The 20280-nt window shown below is 49.4% G+C and overlaps 1 protein-coding gene across 3 annotated transcripts in view; it reads right to left on the minus strand.

Annotated features, from left to right (window-relative positions):
- Window positions 1-805: 805 nt before the first annotated feature.
- LOC105866547 (liver carboxylesterase 1-like) overlaps window positions 806-20280 on the minus strand; it is a 29830-nt gene continuing 10355 nt past the window's right edge. For all 3 annotated transcript variants that reach the window (XM_012755947.3, XM_075995650.1, XM_012755948.3), the window contains 11 exons: window positions 19590-19723; window positions 18005-18158; window positions 16317-16424; window positions 13759-13863; window positions 11276-11314; window positions 8208-8348; window positions 6823-6903; window positions 6405-6552; window positions 2527-2658; window positions 1461-1533; window positions 806-1174 (listed from right to left, as the gene is read on the minus strand). In XM_012755947.3, coding sequence (XP_012611401.2) covers window positions 1000-1174; window positions 1461-1533; window positions 2527-2658; window positions 6405-6552; window positions 6823-6903; window positions 8208-8348; window positions 11276-11314; window positions 13759-13863; window positions 16317-16424; window positions 18005-18158; window positions 19590-19723 — 1290 coding nt within the window. In that variant the 3' untranslated portion in view covers window positions 806-999. The remainder of the gene's footprint in view (window positions 1175-1460; window positions 1534-2526; window positions 2659-6404; window positions 6553-6822; window positions 6904-8207; window positions 8349-11275; window positions 11315-13758; window positions 13864-16316; window positions 16425-18004; window positions 18159-19589; window positions 19724-20280) is intronic.

The following is a 20280-nucleotide window of genomic DNA, read 5'->3' on the forward strand; positions in this document are numbered from 1 at the left end:
GCCACACTTGGCCTTTCATACCTGATTATACTTTTGAAAGATTCTACTGATTATATCAACATTGTCTTTAGCCTGTAGATGGAAGGGAAGCCAGTGTTCACATCCCACATTTCCTGTCTTCCCTTAAATTCCAGGGTAATCATTTGTCTTGCAATTTCAGCAGTTTCATGCACAAAAAGTAATGACTTAAAAATAATCCAGCTGCTTCTTGTTGTCAGGATAGGACTGACACTCTAGAACTTTCTACATCCCAGCAGAATTAAGAAATCACCCTGAGATTCTAAAAGAGACAGTTACAGGATGACACTTCAGGGACTTATTCCAAGTGGTCACTATCTGGACTTAAAGTGGTCCAGACTACAGAGGGGCTTCAGACCAGTTGTTGGAAGAGACAGCATCATGGAAGGGCCTGGAAGGCCAGGGTGTATATTGAGGAAGGCACTGCACACCTGTGTGAGGGTCAGTGAAGGCCATGCAACACTGCCACAGGATCCACATGGCACCTCTCCCTCTTCCCTTCATCCAGGTGCACACTCATCCTGTGCCACCTCCACCTCCAAAATTACTACAACTTGAGGGAGGAATGCTGCATTCTGGCCATCCCAAATCCTATCAATGGAAGTTGGTGGGGGCTCAAGACATGGGGCCTGTCCAGAGTCCCCTTAGCACCTCCCAGGGCCCAGCCTTCTGGGTGCTGCTTGTCTAGAGGCCAAGCCATCCCCAACAGAGGCACGTTCCTACTGCTGGCACCTCCCTCTCCTCTGAGGAGAGTGCATTAATCACTAGCCTGAGACATAAACACTGATTTGGCCTCTAAAAGAAGATTTATTCCCACAATTAAGGTGACAGGGCAAAAACCGCCCCTCCCTGCCCTGTGTCCACCCGCAGCAGACAATTCTCCAGCCCCCACAATGCAATGCTCTCTGACCCCCGATCACCTTCTGTAGAATAGCCCTGTCTTGGCTCCTCCAGGCTCTGCAGGCTGGTGGGGCCTCCTATTCAGAGCTCAGTGTGTTCTGTCTGTGGTGGCTTCTCCATTGCCAGGAGCTTGGTCCAGAAAGCCACTTCCTTCTCCTTCAGCTTCTGGGCTGCCTGGGTGGGGACATCAATCTGCAGGTACCCTTCCTTCTGGTCGTATGCTGGCCAATGGGGCAGTCCCTCCCCATTGGGGTTCCTGGGAACAGAATCAAATAGAAACTGCTTAAAGCTGCCGTGTGGTCCCAGCAACCCTCTAAGATATACAGGAATCTACTGACTCATGTCTTACAAGAGGCTCGTGCACCTCCAGAGACGGGGAGCTCACCATCCTGGGGCAGCCTGTTTGTTTTCAGAGAACTCTCGTTGTCAGAGCACTGTGCTCACAGGGTGGGGAGTTTGATCACTCAAACTGTAGAAACTGTCCTTCCCCACAGATCCACCTGCCCCCACCGACCCTGCCCCACCTTTGCCACCAGCCTCACCCATTTCGAGCAAAGTTGGCCCAGAATTTCATCACCGTCTTGCTAAGTTGGATCTCTTCTTCTGAAGCACCATCTGCAGGAACAAGAAAAAAAACATTTTCTATGCATAGTGTGGTTCATGGTTCAGTAGAGTTAGCATCACTTGGGAGCTTGTTACAAACACAGAGTCTGTGCCCTTACTCCATGGACACTGGGTTAAAATCTGCATTTCAAGAAGATCTTGGTTAATTTGACTGCACTATATGTATGATGATGAATGATCTAGAACTCAGCAATGGGCGTGCAGACAATCCATGGGCTGGCTGCCATTGTCTTTTGTGACCCCTACCTGCCTCCTCCCCACTCAGGGTCCCAATGCGACACTCAAGGCTTTCCTCTACAGGAACCCACCGCCCAGGGTTGCTCTCTCTTAGAAATTTTCTCAATCTCCTACACACACCCACAGTTTCACATCTGTAAAATAACAGAGCTGCAAAGGGCCTAACAAACCACCAGACTGAGAGATGCCCAAAGGCACTGGTGGGTCATGAGCAGCCAGGACGTTGGTCACAGTCATCCATTACTGCTGAGCATTAAGGTATTGAAGGTATTTGTGAACGATTTTCTTTAAAATATTATGTTATTAAATATTTTAAAGTTAATGATGTATGTTCTTCATAAAGAGACAGACAGATAAACAGACAGACACACATCAGACTCAATTCAGTGTTAACACCAATTCTAACCTGAACCTCACTCACATTCTGATATGCTCTTGTGAGAGGGAAACGTAGTAGTGACATTCTGGCCCTGGAGCAGGCCCTGCAGGTGACCCACCACCTGCCTTACTGATGGCACAGGCCTGGGTTCTGAGAGTGGCCCTGGCTGAGGGCACATGAGTGCACATCCTCCTTCATGCGTGTTAGAGCAGGAGGAAGGGTGGGGACTGCCCAATGTCATTAATCCCTGTTAGAGTGAATCGGGAAACTAAGACCAGGAGAGAAAGAGAAACTTGCTCAAGGCCTCCAAACCAAGATGGAGTACACATCTCCTAACTCCAGGCTCACAGCCAGCAAAGATCCCTTACCTTTTAAAAGTGGCGCTCCGAAGACAGAGAAGATCTCATCCCCGTGGTCCCCTCTCACTGTCTTGGGTTTCACGACTGATGAGAAGCTCGGGCGATACTGAAACTCATACATGTAGGTGGGGGCTCCGGAATCTGAGAAGACATGGATTCATGCACAGTTCATGTTACCAGACACACCCCTGCATGGTGTCAAGGTCCCCGGCCCTGCAGGAAACTCCTGGTGATCAGCACAGTAGAGAAACAGTTTCAGAAAAATTCAGTGACTTCCTGAGGGCTGCTTAGCTGGTTGAGGTAGAATTGGGATTTGAGCCAGGTATTTGTGAGCGAGTGAAGGAGTTAGTATATGAGTGAATACTAAATAAATGAATTTTAAAGCCCTGGGTTGACCAATGTAAAATAACTATCATTATGGGACACTGGGTCCCTTTGCCGCATGATGCATTCTCATACATGCAAATCTATATACATCCAGTTTATACTACTTTATTCATTGATAAGACAGGGACTAGTGTTCATTCACTTGGGGTATATATACACCCTGATATTTGTCTTCTATTCAGCCTAGTTTTGATCATTTCCAGTGGTTTTTTTTTAAACCATTTATGAGAAGAGTGACACAAATTCAAATTGCTTGTCTGAAAACAAGGATATTTAAATACAAACATAGGCAAAGAGAGAACAATGGGGTCTCTCATTACTCAGGAAACCACAAAACTCAGCACTTTTTATTTCACTGTCTCCTCATATATTTTGTTTCCTGCTTGGCCCAGGGAGTGTTAAGGCTTTAAGGCTGTTAATGTGGTGGAGATGAGAAGGGGCCGTGGAAGGGAGACTGTCCTCTCTCCTGATCTCACCTCCTCTCTTTTGCCTTCCTCTAACCCCTAAACCCACTTGTCCAAGCCCCAGGGAGATGTCAGTCTTTCTACTGACTGGCTCACTGGAGCCACCAACCCCTGCGCCTCAAGAATAACTCATGGGCCATCCAGCCCTGTAGCTCAGCACTTTGCATTGGTCATAATGTCCACAGAGGAGTGACCCTAAGAGAGAAAGAGTCAGGCCACAACTGGGTTGGTGGAGAAATTTTATAACTTTTCCCACTATGGGTACAGTAAGAAATTTAGAAAATACAGAAAAGAAATTGAACAAAAAATTTCTCACAATTCCACCACTCAGAGATAGGACATTTTAGTATTGTAGCCTATCTCCCTTTTGTGTTTGTAAAATTGGAATGATACCATATATGCTATTTTGTAACATACTATAATCATCTCTTAACATCATTAAATATTCACCCAGAAAAAATTTACCAATGTATGTCATCCCAATGTGAAAATGAAGAATAAATTATTTAATCATCACCTTCAGCCTCCATCACTGCACCCTTGGTCTAACAAAAATCGTTGCTTGGAACAGGCCATCCTTCTGAGGTCTGCAGTGCACTGGTTAAATGTCTGCTTCAAGGTCAAGCACAACTTGCTAAAAGTAGGGTTTGACCTTGCCTCTGCCACTTTAATGTTTTACAATGGAACTCAGAGCTCAGCCATAAAGAGAAGAACTTTTGTGAAGGAGAGAACTTATTTTAGGCAGCATGCTTCCCAAAAGACATTTTTTAAAAAAAACCTTTTGCCTAAAACCACTAAGATTTATAAAATTTATACAATCACAACAGAAGTCTTTGAAAGAAAGTAAGGAACAGATTTGGGCAATAACAAGTAGGAAGAACTAGTGATGTATAGACAGTGAGAAAGCTAGTAATCAAAGACATGCAAATTAAAATGTAGTATGATGTTCTTTTTTTGGTGGAAGGGGGCTTATGAAATTGGCAGCATTCTTTTAATTTTCAATCTTAGTATCCCAGGTGACAAAGGGAGTGAAGAAATCCACACTCTTACATACTGGAGAGCAATTTTGCAACATGCATCAGGAGCTTCAAAATGTTCCTATGGACCAGCCTAGTAATTTCACATAAAAAAAACCTTAGATAATTATTAGACATGTAGTTGGAAATTTATGCATACAAAGCCGAGAATACTAATGTTACTGACAGCCCCAAATTATGAGCAGCCAAACTAAATATCCAACTTGATAGAAATATTAAATTTTCATATATCCATTTGATGGAAGAATAGATGTTTTTCACAGGTTTTTAAATTAATATTAAGGATATCCTTACCTCATTTACAATTAGAATAAAAAAAGAAAATCATCATAACATGGCATTGTATGGATAGAACTATAATAGAAAATTAATTTTTATATAATATGAGATGAAAAAATTTTTAGAAGAAAATGCCAAAAATATTACAGCACATACCTGCAGGTGGAGGGCTTAAGATAGTTATCTAATTTCTTCTTTATGTGTTTCCATATTTTCTAAACATTCTATAATTGAAACATTAACTTTATATTCAGAAGCTATTTTTCTCAGAAAGAGTGACACAAATGCAGAAAAATGAAAGTTGATAAAATCTATATAGTCCTGGCAAAAAGACCCAGCAACTCAAAGACAAGAAATATCAGATAAAAAACACAAGTCCAGTGTAGCCAGAGCCAGCAGAAGACAGAGAAGAGAACTCCACAGATCAGACACAGGGCAAGAGGCAAAACTAAGTTCATAAAAGAACAGACTGAATCCCACTCAGCCCCTCAGGACCCTCAGGAGGGGGAAGTGGAGATGAGCACCTGCACCTTCCTATAGGGTGTTGTGTGTGGGCACAGACTAGGTCAGCTGTAGCTAGCTTTTAGCAAGCTTATAAAGTCCTGTATTTTAAAATGCTTCCATCATGGTGAAGAGAGTAGTCTGGACACAGAACCCTTTGCTGGCTTGCAGACTAGCCAAAGGAGAGCTGGTAGGAAAAGGCAGGTCTGGCAGGATCCCCAAATGGCACCAAGAAGAGGACCCCTTTCCAGGTGAGCTCGTGCATCCTTAGGTTACACCACATCCACACAGCCTCAGTCAGTGTCAGAAAGTTCCAGGGTAGACCCCACCCTGGCCCTCTTCTTGTCCATTCCAGCACACAAGGAGGGAGAAAAGCCCAAGGCCACAGATACTGACATTCTCCAGACCACCCAACCTGCTACTGCTCCCTCCATTTGGCCTTCTTGGTCCTGGACAACCATCTTGATCCTGTGTTTGTCTCCCACTGTTCCCCAGCTCCACTAGTTAAGAAACTAGTTTGCAGTCAGCTCTGACCTTGGAAACCGTCTGAGACCCGTTTTCCAGTATTTGTCCTCTAGCCCCACACCCCACCATGACCCCAGGTAGGAAGCCCTGGTAGCAGACGCTGTTGGTGCCTCACCCACAGTGCCCACATGCCCTATTTCTCAGCCTGCCAGGCTGATGACCACCACAGGCACCTAGCTCTTTGCCTGAGGCCTTTGTTAGGCCACCAGAGACTACTCTGCCCATGTGTGCAGCAGGTCACAGACAAGGGAATTAACTCCTTGAACAGCTTTCAACCAATGACAACTGAGAGCCGGTGGATGAATACCCCAGCTCCCCCTGCTCAGAAGGGACAACCGTGAGTTGTGTCCTCTGCTTGTTTCCCAGAGCTCCCAGCTCCAGCTGTGCACAGTGGGCACGTGCTTGGCAATGCATCACGGTTGTCTTCCACCCCTTCCCTCTGACACTCCCCCACCTCCCTGCTGCTGCTTCCTGGGATCCCCTGACCAATAAACTACATGCATTTGGACCATTTTCTCAGTGTCTTTTATAGGCAGAAACAAAGACAGGACACCACACCCCATGCTATATGGAATCTGCCCGTGAGGCCTGACCCCTGGCAGTGTCCACATCTGTCTATGCTGGGAGGTGGGCAGGTCAGATACCAGAGCTGGTGGAGTCAGTGTTCCTCTCCTGTCTAGCCTCTGGGACTCACCTCTGTGGTGTCGGGCCACGATCACAGATGGAACACCAAATATGACATCTCCCATCAAGTCCAGGAACCGGTCTTTCTTTTTGACAAGGTCATCTGTTCCTCCTAAATATTCCTCAATGGCTACTGAAGTCAGCTCCTCAGGGATGCCCTGAAATAGACCAAGACAGTGCCCATGTGCCCCTGGTGAGCAGTGCAGCTCCTCTGGCCCGTGGGCGAGGCTGGCACTGATGGAGAACCTCTCCCGCCCTGGGCAGCTTCCCCCACCCACCCGCAGGATGATCAAGTGAGGAAGGTAGAAAAATGGGGGCACGACCCCCAATCCCCAGCCTCCATTCTGCCATTTAATCAATCTGTGATTTGGGACAAGTCCCTGTCCCTGTTTGGTCTCAGCTAATTCCCATGATTCCTAGACTCTTACGACAGTGGTGTAGGACTTCCCCAGGAGTGACGTGGCCATCTTCTGATCCAGTTTGCCTTCAGAAAGCGGATAGCCCATCAACTATTAAAAAAACATGGTTAAGCATTTGTGAATCATCGGAAATGAACAACAGCCAAACTCACCAACCAACCACACCAACAAGAGCTGTAGGTCCGCTAATTTTGTTAGGCCTTGAAAACCATGAGGATTTTATGAATTAAGAAAATCAATTAATCAAATGGACTTACATATAGAAATTCAAGGATTGCAAAGAGGGTAAAAAAATTTAACAGACTGGAAAGTTGTGCAGTGTGAGTACGTGTGAATGTGTGTGTGTTTGCTCATGAAACTACAATGGACCCAGCCCCCCCTTACAATGCCTACCTGAGAAGGCTCGACTTACTCTTTGCTGCAGTCAAAACATGGGGACAGGCAGAGGCCCTGGGCGGCTCCCAGAGCAGTTCCTTTAGAAAGCTTCCAATTATAAGGCCTTTCTCTGCCCCTCATGATGCAAATCTAACACCCAAACTCTTTCCTCAAGGACCTGAGAGGCGTCTCTATTAGGTGCAAACCTTCAGGGAGGTCACCCTGGGTCTCCCTCCCAGTCCTGTGGAGATTACAGCCTCACTTCAGGGAGGGCCTCACTTCATCTACACCACTGCCTCCTGTCTCTCCTCCAGGTAAGGGTGGACTCACACGCCCAGGTGGTCTGGCCTCACTGACTAACCACCCAACTCCGCACCCCACGGTGCTTTCCCTCAGCACAGCCCGGGCTTTAGGACATCTCTGGCCTTTGTTTCAGGGATTTGAGGCCCGTCCACACTGGACAATTCCCTATTGCAATAATGTTACTGAATCAAACCTGCCTACTGCTCTAACTGGGGTTGGCTTTGTCTACCTTGGATGGGAGGGAAAGTCTTTCTGTGCGTTTAGAGTCAATCTTAACTCAAGGAGAACCAACTTGCTCTGAGTCTCTCCGGAGATATGACTGAGCATGTGTGCGGAGATTTATGGGAAACTGCACACCAGGCCCAAGGTGAGAAGCTGCTGGCCCAGGCTTGACTCGCCTCAACTCCCGAGCTCCTTCCCTGTTCCAGGCTCCTGTGTTTCCCATCTGCACAACTGTGACCTCCGCAAGCCCTCCCAGCACAGACACTGCAGGATTCTTTCATTGGAAGACGATCAAAGAATCTTGGGGAGAGGGGTTCTCAGGTCACAGCTGGGCCATCTCAGAGAAGGTTTCCATGGAAATGACAATCCATGAAGAAGGGGACAGCTGCCCTGGACTCAGAGCAATGCTTGCTGAGGAAAGGACGTCTGCGGCCAGAGCTGGGAGGGCTGATGGGGAGAGCAGAGAGTCTGCCTAAGAGGCGGCACGTGCTCACCGTTGGAAGGATCCAGCCACACTCTTGCTTGTTAATGCCAACAATGTAGGGGACAGTGTTGAAACTCTTCTCAGCCAGAATCTCTTCAGGGGATTTGGGCAGCATGACTCCATCCACCACCGTGGGCAGGAAGGGGTGACTCTAGGGAAGAGAGCAGGATAGCGTGTGAGCTTCCAGGGAACAGCCCCGTCCCCCTCTGCCTGTCTGAGGGCGAGGGCAGCACGTGGACCTGCGTGGCCCCGGGCAGTGGCCACAGAAGCTCGGGGTACCGACCAAGGGGGCAAAGTGTGTGTGTCCCCAGAGGGTGGGACTTCAGCCAGGGGCTGGCAGTAAGAAGGTGGCAAATCTTGACTCAACTCGAAATACATGTATTATAGACTGTGTATCAATGTTACATGTTTCAATTTGAAGCATGTGTGTGTCTCTCCAAGTTTATCTGCAGAGGATCCTCGTCATTCCCGACAGCCATGTTGGGTTACACAGGTCTCTGAATGCCTGATGCGCATGCACACACGCTGAGTCACCACCGGAAGCGGAAATACAGGGCTAGGTCCTGGGAGCCTCTGGTCACAGTATATTCACCAACCTTATTTATGCGTGAGTTTCTGTTTAAAGACATTTCGTGGAATAGCCATTTCTTTAAATAACTGTTAAATGCAGTGTTTATCTGGAATAAACACCGAACAGGGAGGCCTTCTCGTTTTCCTGACCCCGCATGACGCGGCTGTAGATGTTTTTGGTTTCAGCCCCGCAGCGGTGCCGTCCCCGGTGCTTTCTACAAAATCGCTCATCAACTCCTCAGTCCGCGGACTTAGCTGCGTTTCCATCCTTGCCGCAGCTCCTCGGGCCCTGCAGACGCTACCGCTTTCCACACTGGCGTCAGGTGTGGACGGGCAGCTTTCCTCCCCTCTTTCCCGGCGTGCTGTGCTGTTCATTCATCGATCTGAACTCACGGCCACAGCACTACGACTGGCTGCTCAGCAAAGCTCGGCTGACACGTGCATTTCCGCGTCACGCACATCACAGCGTCCCTGAGCTTAGGAACACGGACAGCGCTGCGGCCGTTCCCTTGGGGACACTGAAACAGTGAGATCTCTAACCAACACAGAGCACAAAATGCAAACAAGACGGCACTAAATGGACTGTGAAAAGGACCCTTGGTCGTGTGAGAGGAAATACAAGAAGACTGAGTGTTGGCTCATTAGATCCGTTTGAGACACTGTGGTTTCCAGGGCCTGTGTCTGCTCTGCACAAAGCAATGAGTGACAGTCAGTTGTGGCTGGTGACAAGTGGGGTCTGTATGGAGAACTCAACCAAGCAGGACAAGGCCAAATCCTAATCCAGTATGTTTGATTATAGAGAACAGGATCGGATGTGACTATGGCTGCCTTGAAAGGCTGTGAAGTTCTCTGTCATGGGAATCCCACAAGAGGACAGGCCATGGGGGGGAGGAGCTCACCATCTCCCATGGGCTTCAGGCAATGAAAGGGATTGAGAGTTGAGGAAAGTGGAGGTAGAAAATAGTAAAAGAGCCGAGAGAGACAACGAAGGCCTGAGTGGGGCGGCACCCACAGGGGGAAGACTGGCATCAGCAGCAGTGACAGTGGCAGTAATTATACCATCCACTCAGTGCCTGCACGTGGCGACCCCGTGTGGGCCATGTGTATGACCTTGCTTAGATAGGAAGTTCCAAGCGTCCCTCATTCCAGTCTTTTTTGCCCCTCTTGTGCTATTTGTTAGCAGCTCCTATCAGCCAGTCCTTCATGTTGTCCAGACTCCAGCCATGCCCATCCCACTGCTGTGGCCTCATCTCAGCCGCCAGGACCCCTGGCCTGGATGGTTCCAGCACAGCAGCCTCCCAGCTGGTCTCCCTGCACCTTCTAGACCCTTCCCGACAGTCTATTTTCGACACAGCAGACAGAGACCTTTGTAAAACCCAAGATCACGTCTCTCCTCTGTTCAAAACCCTCCGAAGCCTCCCCTCTCACTCCAAATCCAACTCCAAGTCCTTCAAGTGACCACCCCCACCTCACCCCCACCTCCAACGACCTCTTGAGCCCCTAGCCCGTCTGTGCCCTGACTCCTTCCTCTCCAGCCCTGCAGACCCGCCTCCTGCCTCAGCGAGGACCAGCACAGCAGCCGACCCTTTGCCCGGACAGCTCCTCCACTTTCCCTCACAGCTGCCTTCCCTCCTCTGAGCCTGGTCACATGCCACCTTCTCATTAGCCCTTCCCTGACCCTGCCATGTGAGTTCCAACCGCTGGTGAACTCCGTCCCTAACCACCGCCCATCACCAACACACTACGTATCTTGTTTGGTCTTTACTGTATGCCCCATTGGACTGGACGACTGTAAGGGGCAGGAACCTTGTGTGTTTCACTGCTATGTCCCCAGCTCCCGAGTCAGGGCCTGGCACATGGCAGTGCTTACAAAGCTTGAGCTGATTGGCTGCGTGACTCTCATTCAGTCCTCACAAGACCTGTTAAGGGGAAAGTGCTGTGATCTCCGGGGGGATCAGAGAGGCCAGGACTGGAAGATGCTGCACAGGTGATGTCAGCACACCCTGGCAACTTGTTGGGTGGACAACAGGAGAAGATGGGGAGGACACTATTGGGATGTCTTGGGTACTAGGAAGAGAGGGGTCCTCAGGCCTGAGATTCCAGGCTCCCCCTGTACAGATCAACCTGTGGCCTCCCAGGGGATCTGCACCCCTCAGGAGAGGCTCCTGTGACCTCTGACCCTCACAGTGGGAGATTCCGGTCCAGCCTGCTCTCAGGACCATGTTGGGCAGAGGAAACGTGAATATGAAGGGGGGTGGGGGAGCCCAGGGACTCTGACTTGATTCCTGGGGGCACTGGACTATGAGTCTGGGTAACGGATTCCAGTCCCCCCTCTGGTCCTCTAGCTGTGTTACCCCAGGCAAGTCACTGCCCCTCTCTGGGCCTCAGCACCATACAAATGAGGAGTTATGGGGGTTCCACAAGGGAGAATTCGTTCATTCAGAGTTAAAATGGAGCTTAAAGATGTTAAGACTCAAAACGTGTAATCAAGAAACCAAAGGTCCTTACCTCTCTGGGGTCTCCAACTAAATCGATCACAAAAAAGTTCTGTGAAGACAAAGGCGAGATGTGGTGAGAAGCTTCCCGGGAGAAAGCTGATCTCCGTGGCTGCACAGCAGAGGTGTCAGGTTCTCCCTCCTGGTGCCACCCTGGCAGGCGGGAGAGGAAGTGGGCAGGACACAGGCTCCACGGGCATGAGCACAGGGTTTAAGTGTCAGTGGGGGAGGGATGGGCACCAGCAAGGGAAGGACAGGCCCCTGGGACCCTGGCCAGGGTGGCTGGAGCTCTGGAGAGGCCATCTGCTGTTGGTGCCTGCCCTGCCCACCACCCATTTCCCCTTCTTGTTCCCAATTTCCTTTTGGGGGACTCCCCTCTTCCCCTCACTCACTCCATAAATTCAGGTATCTATATGCAACCCAGGGAGTTCCGTCTCCCTAAACACAGATAGTATATCAGTGATGGGCACTTACCCATGTCAGTCCAACAGAGTGTACCTCAAAACTTTTGCTAGAATTTTTGAGAAAGAGGGTTTCTAAGCAGGTTGTATATAAGTCTAGAGTGCTGCTATCTTTAACCTCCTCAGAGGACAAATCTGCCTGAGGGTGAAGCCAACACAGTGTAGTGCAAAATGAAAGGATAGAGACAGGTAGATTCCAAATAATATCCTATGAACATCTGGATCCAGCCATGCCTGAAGCCATCTAGTGCTGGACTTTTCCATTACCTGAATTGTTTTTTACAAAGATTTCTTTTTCTGCTCATTGCAACTTGAGTTTTCTCTTCTTGCATTAGAAATTCCTGACTCAAAACCTCCCTGAGACTCATTCTACCCCATGCTTCTCTTTGGTTTTCACCAAAATTGCAGTGATTGCAATGTTGCAGTATAGTTACCAGGTCTGATCTCTATGCAGGAAGTGATGAGTGAGGGCTCCTCCATTATGGACTGTAGCCCACCAACCAGATATATGTGTGTGTTTGTGTGTGTGTGCGTGCGTCTGTGTGTGTGTGTGTGTGAGTTTATTGGAGTCAGTGGAGAATCACAAGCATTTCCACAAGATCTCAGAGATCTCTGAAGAATGTCCTGATAGCTTAGATCTGGGTTTTCCCAAAGGCCTCAAATCTTTCTTTATAAGCTGGGTCCTCTTGTGCCACATGGAGAACTGCTGAAATATTTGGGTCTATTCAGTAATTATAATACAGTTGTGTTTTAATTCTTTGAACACTTGGCCACCTCATCAGAGTATGATAAACCAACACTCAAATCCTAAAGCCAGATGGATTCAACATATGGACATGGAAGTAGAGTCCAGAGCTAGAGGCCTGCCCTAGGGTTCCAGAAGTATCCACAGGTGTGCAGGGTCCAGATAAGGGGTCCGAGACTCAGGCTACTGCTGCCCTCACAACTCACACTCTTCTCCCACCAAAGGAATGGCTCCCATTGACCCTACATGCTGTATTCCTTGGGCATTTGTCCTGCTGAACTTCCCTATAATGACAGACGAATGCCACAGCCGTCCATCAATCCTCAGATGTCACCTTCTCTGTGAAGCATGTCTGATGACTATAAGGAATATTTCCCCTCCCTTTACTCCACCATATTCAACCTACTAGGTATATGGGTGTGTTTCTCCTTGGGTAGCTTCTTGTGAGCAAGGACTATGTCCAACTATATCTGTATCACTTGCCCTGACACTCTCCCCACCCACCCCAGACTCCTAGCATGAATGGATAGATGGATGGATGGATGGAGTTGGTCAATGCATGCAGTTTGGGTAAACTGGATGGATACATGGAAAGATGGATGATAAGTAGCAGGTAGGTTAAGGATAGATCATTGATTATGGAGGAATGGATGATGAAGTGAAGATATAAGGTGACTGGATGATGCACTGATGATGGATGAGTTGAAATACATAATGAAGACTCATGGATGGACTGATATTAGCTTGGTTATAGGGTGGCAATGAATCAGATGGATTAGTGCATGAGTAGGTGGATCATAAGATGGTAGATGAATGCATGAGTAGATGAATGGCTATACTACATTGACAATTGAGGCAGAGAAAATCTATAAATTGGGGCACCATTGGGTTATAATTGACATAGTTTCTAAATCAACCAAGATAAATTGTGATATCATTCAGAAATTTCTGTGATTAATATCCCCATCGCCCAAATTCAGGATGGTGGCTACCCCTGGGAATATGTAATGTTTAATTTCTTAAAACACATCTGAAAACAAGAATGAAAAAATTTAGGTTTTGATAAAACTGTGGGATTATTACGTAATTTTTCACCATGTTATTTTTGGACTTCTGATATCTAAGATATGCTACAATAAAAAAGGAAAAGGGAAATTCTCTATTCAGACCCAGATGCTCCTGAGAGGTAAAAAATTGTCCCAGGGAGTTTTTTCAGGGCGAAAGGACAACTGAAAAGATGAAGCCTGGGGCCATGACTACAGGCTGGGGGCCTAGAACAGACCCACGTACCATTTTCAACGTGGCCTCCAAGAGCTCCTCCTCTGTCTTCTGGCGCAGGCAGTGAACCATGACAGCCGAGGTGGTGGTTTTACACCCAGCAGTGACAGCAACTTTCTGCAAAGATCACAGGTAACAAGAGCTCAAGAGCAATGTCCCTTCCCTCCATCAAGGTAGAAAGAGGTGTTCTGTCCCCAGCCCAGTTTCTGAGGCAGCAGGGGGAGCAGAAAGTACTCTAGACCAGACGTGTGGGTTCTGGGGCCCACAGAGTGCTGCCTCTGTGCCTAATCTGAACTGTGACGTGAGTGGTAAGCACATACTCCCTCTGTGTGTTACCTTAGCTCTGTTAAAATGAGCATAATGACCTCAAAGCTGGATGTCTCAAGAAAGCAGGTAGTGTGGAGGGGGGTGTAAGAGCATGGAGCCTCTATCACCTTGTCTGGTTTCCAAGCCCAGTTCCTGCACATAGTGGCCATCTGGCCTCAGAAAACCACTTGAGTTCTTGTGTCTCGGTTTCTCCACCCTTAGGTGGGCATAATGATCGCACTGAGCTCATGAGCTAATACATGGGAAGAACACAGGAGGCTACCATATCTCCCACACACAAAACACATGCAGAACTGCAGGAGGCCCAGATAAGGTGATTCACATCAAAGAACTTCAGGAAGTATGGAATGTGAGTTAAACAGGAGCCCTAAAGGAAAACAGCGCGTGTCTGTCCTGGGGCGTGGATGGAGCTTCTCAGCGACTGAGGCCTCGGCGGCACAGCTAAGAGTTTCCACCTGTGCAGTCACGTGCTGGAGTCCTGGGCAACAACTACACGTGACTGTGCAGGCAGGGGTCATACATTGTCACCAAAGGGACAAACAGTACATATTTGCGCTTTTGTGGGCCGTCTGGTCTGTGTTGCAATTTCTAAACTCTGCTGTAGTGAAATAAATGGGCGCCGCTGTGTTGCAACAGAATTTTATCTATGAACACTTGAATGTGAATTTCATACCATTTTTACAGGTCATGAAATATTATACTTTCCTTTTTTTTTTTCTATTGCTTAACAATGAAAACAAAATCATTCTTAACTCAAGGGCCATACAAACCTGGCCCATGTTTGTCCTCCCTTGTCCTAGGGCAAGCCATCGAAAGGTACCGATTAATGCATGAAGAAGCCTGACCCCAACCTAGAACCCCTTCTCGTCTTAAAAAAAAGTAAGAAGAAAACCCTCCTGGAGGGAGAGGCTTCCTTGAGGGTTTCTTGGACACCGCAGGTGGTCTGCTCCCACACACCTTCACCCCGGTTTTTCTGAGAGGCCCCAAGGGGGGCATCTCAGCAAAGCCAGGGCTGTGAGCCTCTCTCCTAAGTGATCTGGGTCCGAGTGTAGAAATGAGCATTTCTCAAACAGAAGAAAACCTGACTACTTTCTGGAACCACAGGGCAGTCCCCAAGCCTAGGGCCAGGTGGGCTGGTCACAGGAACTGACAGCAAAGCTCGTCCAGAGAGGAAGGCACAGATGGACCCAAGACGGGCTCCGTGGTGGCAGGGCCGTGGGGAGTGCGCAGGGTCCCAGAGCCTGGACAGTGTCTGCTGCAGAGTCCCTGCTCAGAACCCACTTGGTGAATAAACCAACAGGAGGAGGGACAAGGGGAGAAGAGGGAGAGAGGGGGAGAGAAGAGCAAGAGTCAGAGAGACCTGGATTCCTCTCACTTTGCAATTTCTAGCTCCTGTTTGTTCACAAAGCCCAGCCTCACCCCTGCCACCTCGGCTTCCTTGAAAATAAATTCCCCTTCTTGACTCAAGCCTGTGCCACCTGTTACTTATACCCAATGGATTCTGAAAAAACTCTCAAAAATTCTAAAACAGATGCTTGGCGTCTCCATTTCCTCCCCACCTCCTAATCAGCCCCTGAAGTCTGGGCTGCCCCAAACCAGCTGCCACAGCCCCACCCAGACCCTGCACCCCTCTGGTTCCAGTAGGCCCTGCTCAGCAGCGCCACCCTGTGGTCACCCCTTCCTCTCTTCCCAGCTCTCTTCAGATAAACACAAAATCCTCCCCAGGGTCCTGTGCAGGGAGGCCCTTGCCAATGTCCCCACCCTCAGCACACCCCAAGCTCCCAGTGCTCTGCGCTCTGGCCACACCAGCCTTCTCTCACTCTCAAGATGCTTCTTAGCCACAGGACATTTGCACGTGCTGCATCCTTTCCCTGGAATACTCATTGCTCGGCAATTAAATCATTGCTCAGCTCTGTCATGCTGATTTATTCATCATTTTTAAAAGAAGTCTTTCCCGATAACCTCTGAGGCACACTCAGGCCTGTGGTCATGGGCAGGGCATACACTGGAAGTTCACTGTCACGGCTTTGCATGCCAGCTCTGCTTTGATCCTATGTCAACCTTGACATGTCACTTCCACACTCTGCTGTTTGCTTGGCTATAAAATTGGGAAGTTGAGCAAGGGGTCTCCTTGCCTTTTCCATTTAGCCCATCTAGCCTCAGTATCTCTTTGAGAATGTCCTCTGCGTTTCATAGTGAGAAAGATCCCCAAGGATGCCAGGAGTGTCCTGTGAGAGACCTACCTCTGCCAGGGGCTTGATGTCACCCTTGTGGACCAGAGCAGAAGTGAGGGCCACACCACTCTCAGAAATGGCCCGGTGGAAGAGGTTCTTGGCCAGAGGAGATAAAACCTGGGAGGGGAGAAGACAGGAGGAGAGTTCATGCTCAGGGCAGGGTCCACCCACAGCTCTGTCCTGGGGCTCAGAGTACAGGAGGGCTCCTCACCTGGCCTGGCCTGTTTCCAAACCTCACCCTGGGCCCTGCCTCCCCCAGAGAACCTCAGCAGGATGGAGCCGGAGCACAGAGCCACAGACCCGGGGACGGAACAGGAGAGTGTGGCCCGCACAGATCACAGCAGTCAAAAGCACCAGAAAGACAGCCTGGCAAAGCCCGGGCGCACGGTCTGGTTCAGCATTTCTGTTACTCACAAGAAAAGTGGCCAGGGAGGCACACAAAGACTTCTGAGGGTGCCCGTGCTGGTTACGGAATTGGAAATAACCCGAGGATCCCATAGTATGAGATTGGGTAAATCAATGATTTATTTCAGTTACTGAAAAAACTGTTATGCAATTATAAAGACTGTTATGCAATTATAAAAGATAATATTGTGGGGGAGTGCTTAATGTTTAGGGAAATAATTTTGTTATACTGAAATGTTATAGTGTGTTATACTAACATTTATGGTAATTAACGTGCCTTATGCTAATTTAGGAATGTCGTTTTATAAAAAAAAGATAGTTGATATATGATAAATAGATACACACTGTCAGGAAAATAGTCTAGAAAAAATATATGTCAAATGTCCACAGTGAGGACCCTGGGGAGGAAGATTGTGAATAGTTTATTTCTTCTTTGGGCTGATCTGTATTTTTCTTTTCTCTTTACTTTAAAAATACGAAAGCATTTTCCCCAGAGTGTTCAAGTAGGAAACCAACACATGATTGAAAAACACAGCAATGGGCTGACCCTCGGCTCAACTCCGAGGCCCCTAGAGGCTCCTCACAGCTCCCAGCACCTTCCAACCGGGTTTCCCATCCCAGCTGCCCTCAGTACCACCCCAGCCCCATTCCTCACGCTGGGAGGACATCTCGCACCCCCAGGCTGTGTCTGTGCCCCACATCCCCTGTCCCCTCCCTCCCCGTCCTGTGCTCCATCCCTCCTTCCTCCCCCACCTCGCCCAGCCCACATGGACCCTCAGCTCCACAGATGGCCACGTCCCTCTTGGGCGTGGGGGCCATCAGACCACCTCAGCTGAGGCTCCTGCCTGATCTCAGGGCTTGTGTCCCCTCGACATACAGTTATGGCTTCAAGCCAAATGATGACCTCTGTCCAACTCTTGTCCTTGCCTGCATATGTTCATAATTTATACCCACACCCACCTCCCCAAAGAATGAGCTGAGTCCTGGTGTTAAAATGAGAAAGAAGAAGAGAGAGAGCTCAACCAAGGTGCCAGAGGAGGACTGCGGCCAGTGTAGGCTGGGGCCAGAGATTCTAGTGGCCCAGGACATAAAGCTGAGCTCTGAGCTTCCTGGGGGCCAAGGAGAGTTTGTACATTAGCTCTCCACTGCCTGATGCTGGGCAAGGAGGAGGGTCTGTCCCCAATCCAGGCCGTGTAAGCAAAGGCGCCCGGGGCTGGGTGGGCTGGTCTCCAAGAGTTCCCATCAGCAGCCACATCAGCCTGGGGGTGGGGCCTGGTGCCAGGAACACTTACAAGGACAGAGACACTTTCGCCTCCTGCTGACTCTCCGAAGATGGTCACAGAGCCTGGGTTCCCTCCAAAGTTGGCGATGTTGTCCCGGACCCAGCGCAGCGCAGCCACCTGGTCCAAGTGGCCCCAGTTTCCGCGGCTGTGTTCGTCCCCTGTGCTGTGAGAGAACAGGCTGGGGTGGGCAGCACAGACGCCATGGCAGGGGTCTCGGGACTAGAGATGGGTGGGGGCTCTCGGTGGTCCTTCCAGAATAGGCTGGGCTTCCACACCCCTGACACAGGGTCTTCCCCTGCCTGCCAGTGCCAGCATGTGCCGTTGTAAGGCTCCACATTCACTCATCTCCACACGATTTACTGAGCATCTACTACATGTGAGTCTCAGGGAAGGTGATAGCTCAGGGACTGGCCCAGGATGACCCATTGGTAGGCACAGCAGTGCCCAGCACGGTCCTAGGAGCTAGAGCACAATTGAGAACAAACTAGGGAAAATCTGTGACTACAGTAAGCTCTCAGTACACACTACAAACAAACAGATAAATATATAATAAAATACCAGGCAGTGAAAGTGTTTTGAGGCAAAATAAATTGGGGTGAGGGAAAAGGCAGGGGTGGGGAGTGGGTGCTACTTCAGATCACATGAGCAGGGAAGGCCTCTTGGACACTGTAGCGTTTGAGTAGAATCCTGAATGAAATGAGCATGTGAGCCTTGCCAATATCCAAAGAAGACAATTCCAGGCAGAAGAAACAGCAAGTGCAAAGTCCCTGGGGCCCAGCGAGCACTGTGTGCAGATAGGAGGGGAGGGCGCTGTGGGCCTGCAGAAGCATGTTGCATGTCACCCCAGGTGATGTGGGAGCCACCTTAGGTCTGTGCCGAGGAATGACGTGACTCAATCTATGCCTTATCTGATCCATCTGGCTACTGTGTGGATCAGCTGTAGCACAGAAGTTGCAGAGTGACAAAGTGAGTGGCCGTGATACTAATCCTGCTCCCTGTCCCCACAGAGAAGCCTCTAGTCTTGACTGCTGCATGTGTCAGATTTCTAGCAAGATATGGGGTGAGTGCGCCCCGACACTCCTTCAGGGAGGGTGGCTCCCTGGGCTCAGATGCCCTGACGACCTCCCGTCTCCAGCCACCCATGCCTTCCCCCACAAGCATTTGCTGAGCACCCTCTGCCAGTCTGTCTCTCTCTTCACTGTCAGGAGAAGGAAGAAGATGTGTGAACCTTTCACCGCTGCGCTGCATCTAATGGCTTCATAGAGGAATGTGGAACGTGCGGGGGCAGCACAGGGAAAAGGAGATGAGTACTTCAGAGGAGGCCACATGTGGGCTGGGTCCTGCAGGATGAATAGGAGTTTGCCAGGTAGAGTAGGCATTCCAGGCAGAGGGAAGAGCACATGCAAAAGCTCAGGAGCAAGTGAACAAGTGTGGCTGGGTTATGAGAAGGTAAGGGGGGTCCAGTTATGAAGAGACTGGGATGCCTTTTATAAGGGACTTAGCAAAGGTCTCCTGAGGGCTGACACGACCGGACCTGGGTCCTAGTACCCTCGCTTCGGGACCTGAGCACAGGGAGGAGAGCCCAGAAACTCACCTGAAGAATCCCCAGATGCCCAGACGGTACTGAATGGTCACCACCACCACGTTCTCATGGGCAGAGAGGGCCAGGCCATCATAGGTTGAGGCCCCGCCCACCACGAGACCACCTCCGTGGATCCACACCATCACCTGGACAGGGAGGGACAGCCACACTGGTTATAGGAAGCAGAGCTGGGAAGGACTCAGAGGTTGTCTCATCTGATGTCCTAGTTATTGGCCATGACTCAAGCAGGCCGTTGCCCAAAGTCCACCAGCACCCAGAAGTGCTACAAAAAGCAATATCTTTCCTTCCTGACCCTTCAAAGCATGGCCTAGGCTGGCACCCCATTCTACACTCCCTGGTTCTCCTGCCTCACTCCCCATCCACAGTGTCACCTCTCCCGACCCCAGGTCCTTCATGCTGAGCACATCACCACGAGAATAATAGCAAAGGCTAAGGATGCCCTGTTCTCCCTGACGCTCCTGTCACCCTCATGCTGGACCTTGCAGCCAGCTCTGCATAGACACAGAGCAGCGCTTGCATTGCAGCTGCCTCCCAGTCAAGTCTTCTGTGCTGAATTACACCTGTGCACAGGGGATTGTCTCAATAAGCACACATGTCCCTATGTATCTCTTCCTAATATGCCTCCTTTCTGCCTCCTCTCCTTCTCCAAATCCTACCCACCCTGCAAAGCCCAGCCTAGAAT

The sequence above is a fragment of the Microcebus murinus genome, chromosome 20 (genome assembly GCF_040939455.1).
Source record: "Microcebus murinus isolate Inina chromosome 20, M.murinus_Inina_mat1.0, whole genome shotgun sequence".
Taxonomy (NCBI): domain Eukaryota; kingdom Metazoa; phylum Chordata; class Mammalia; order Primates; family Cheirogaleidae; genus Microcebus; species Microcebus murinus.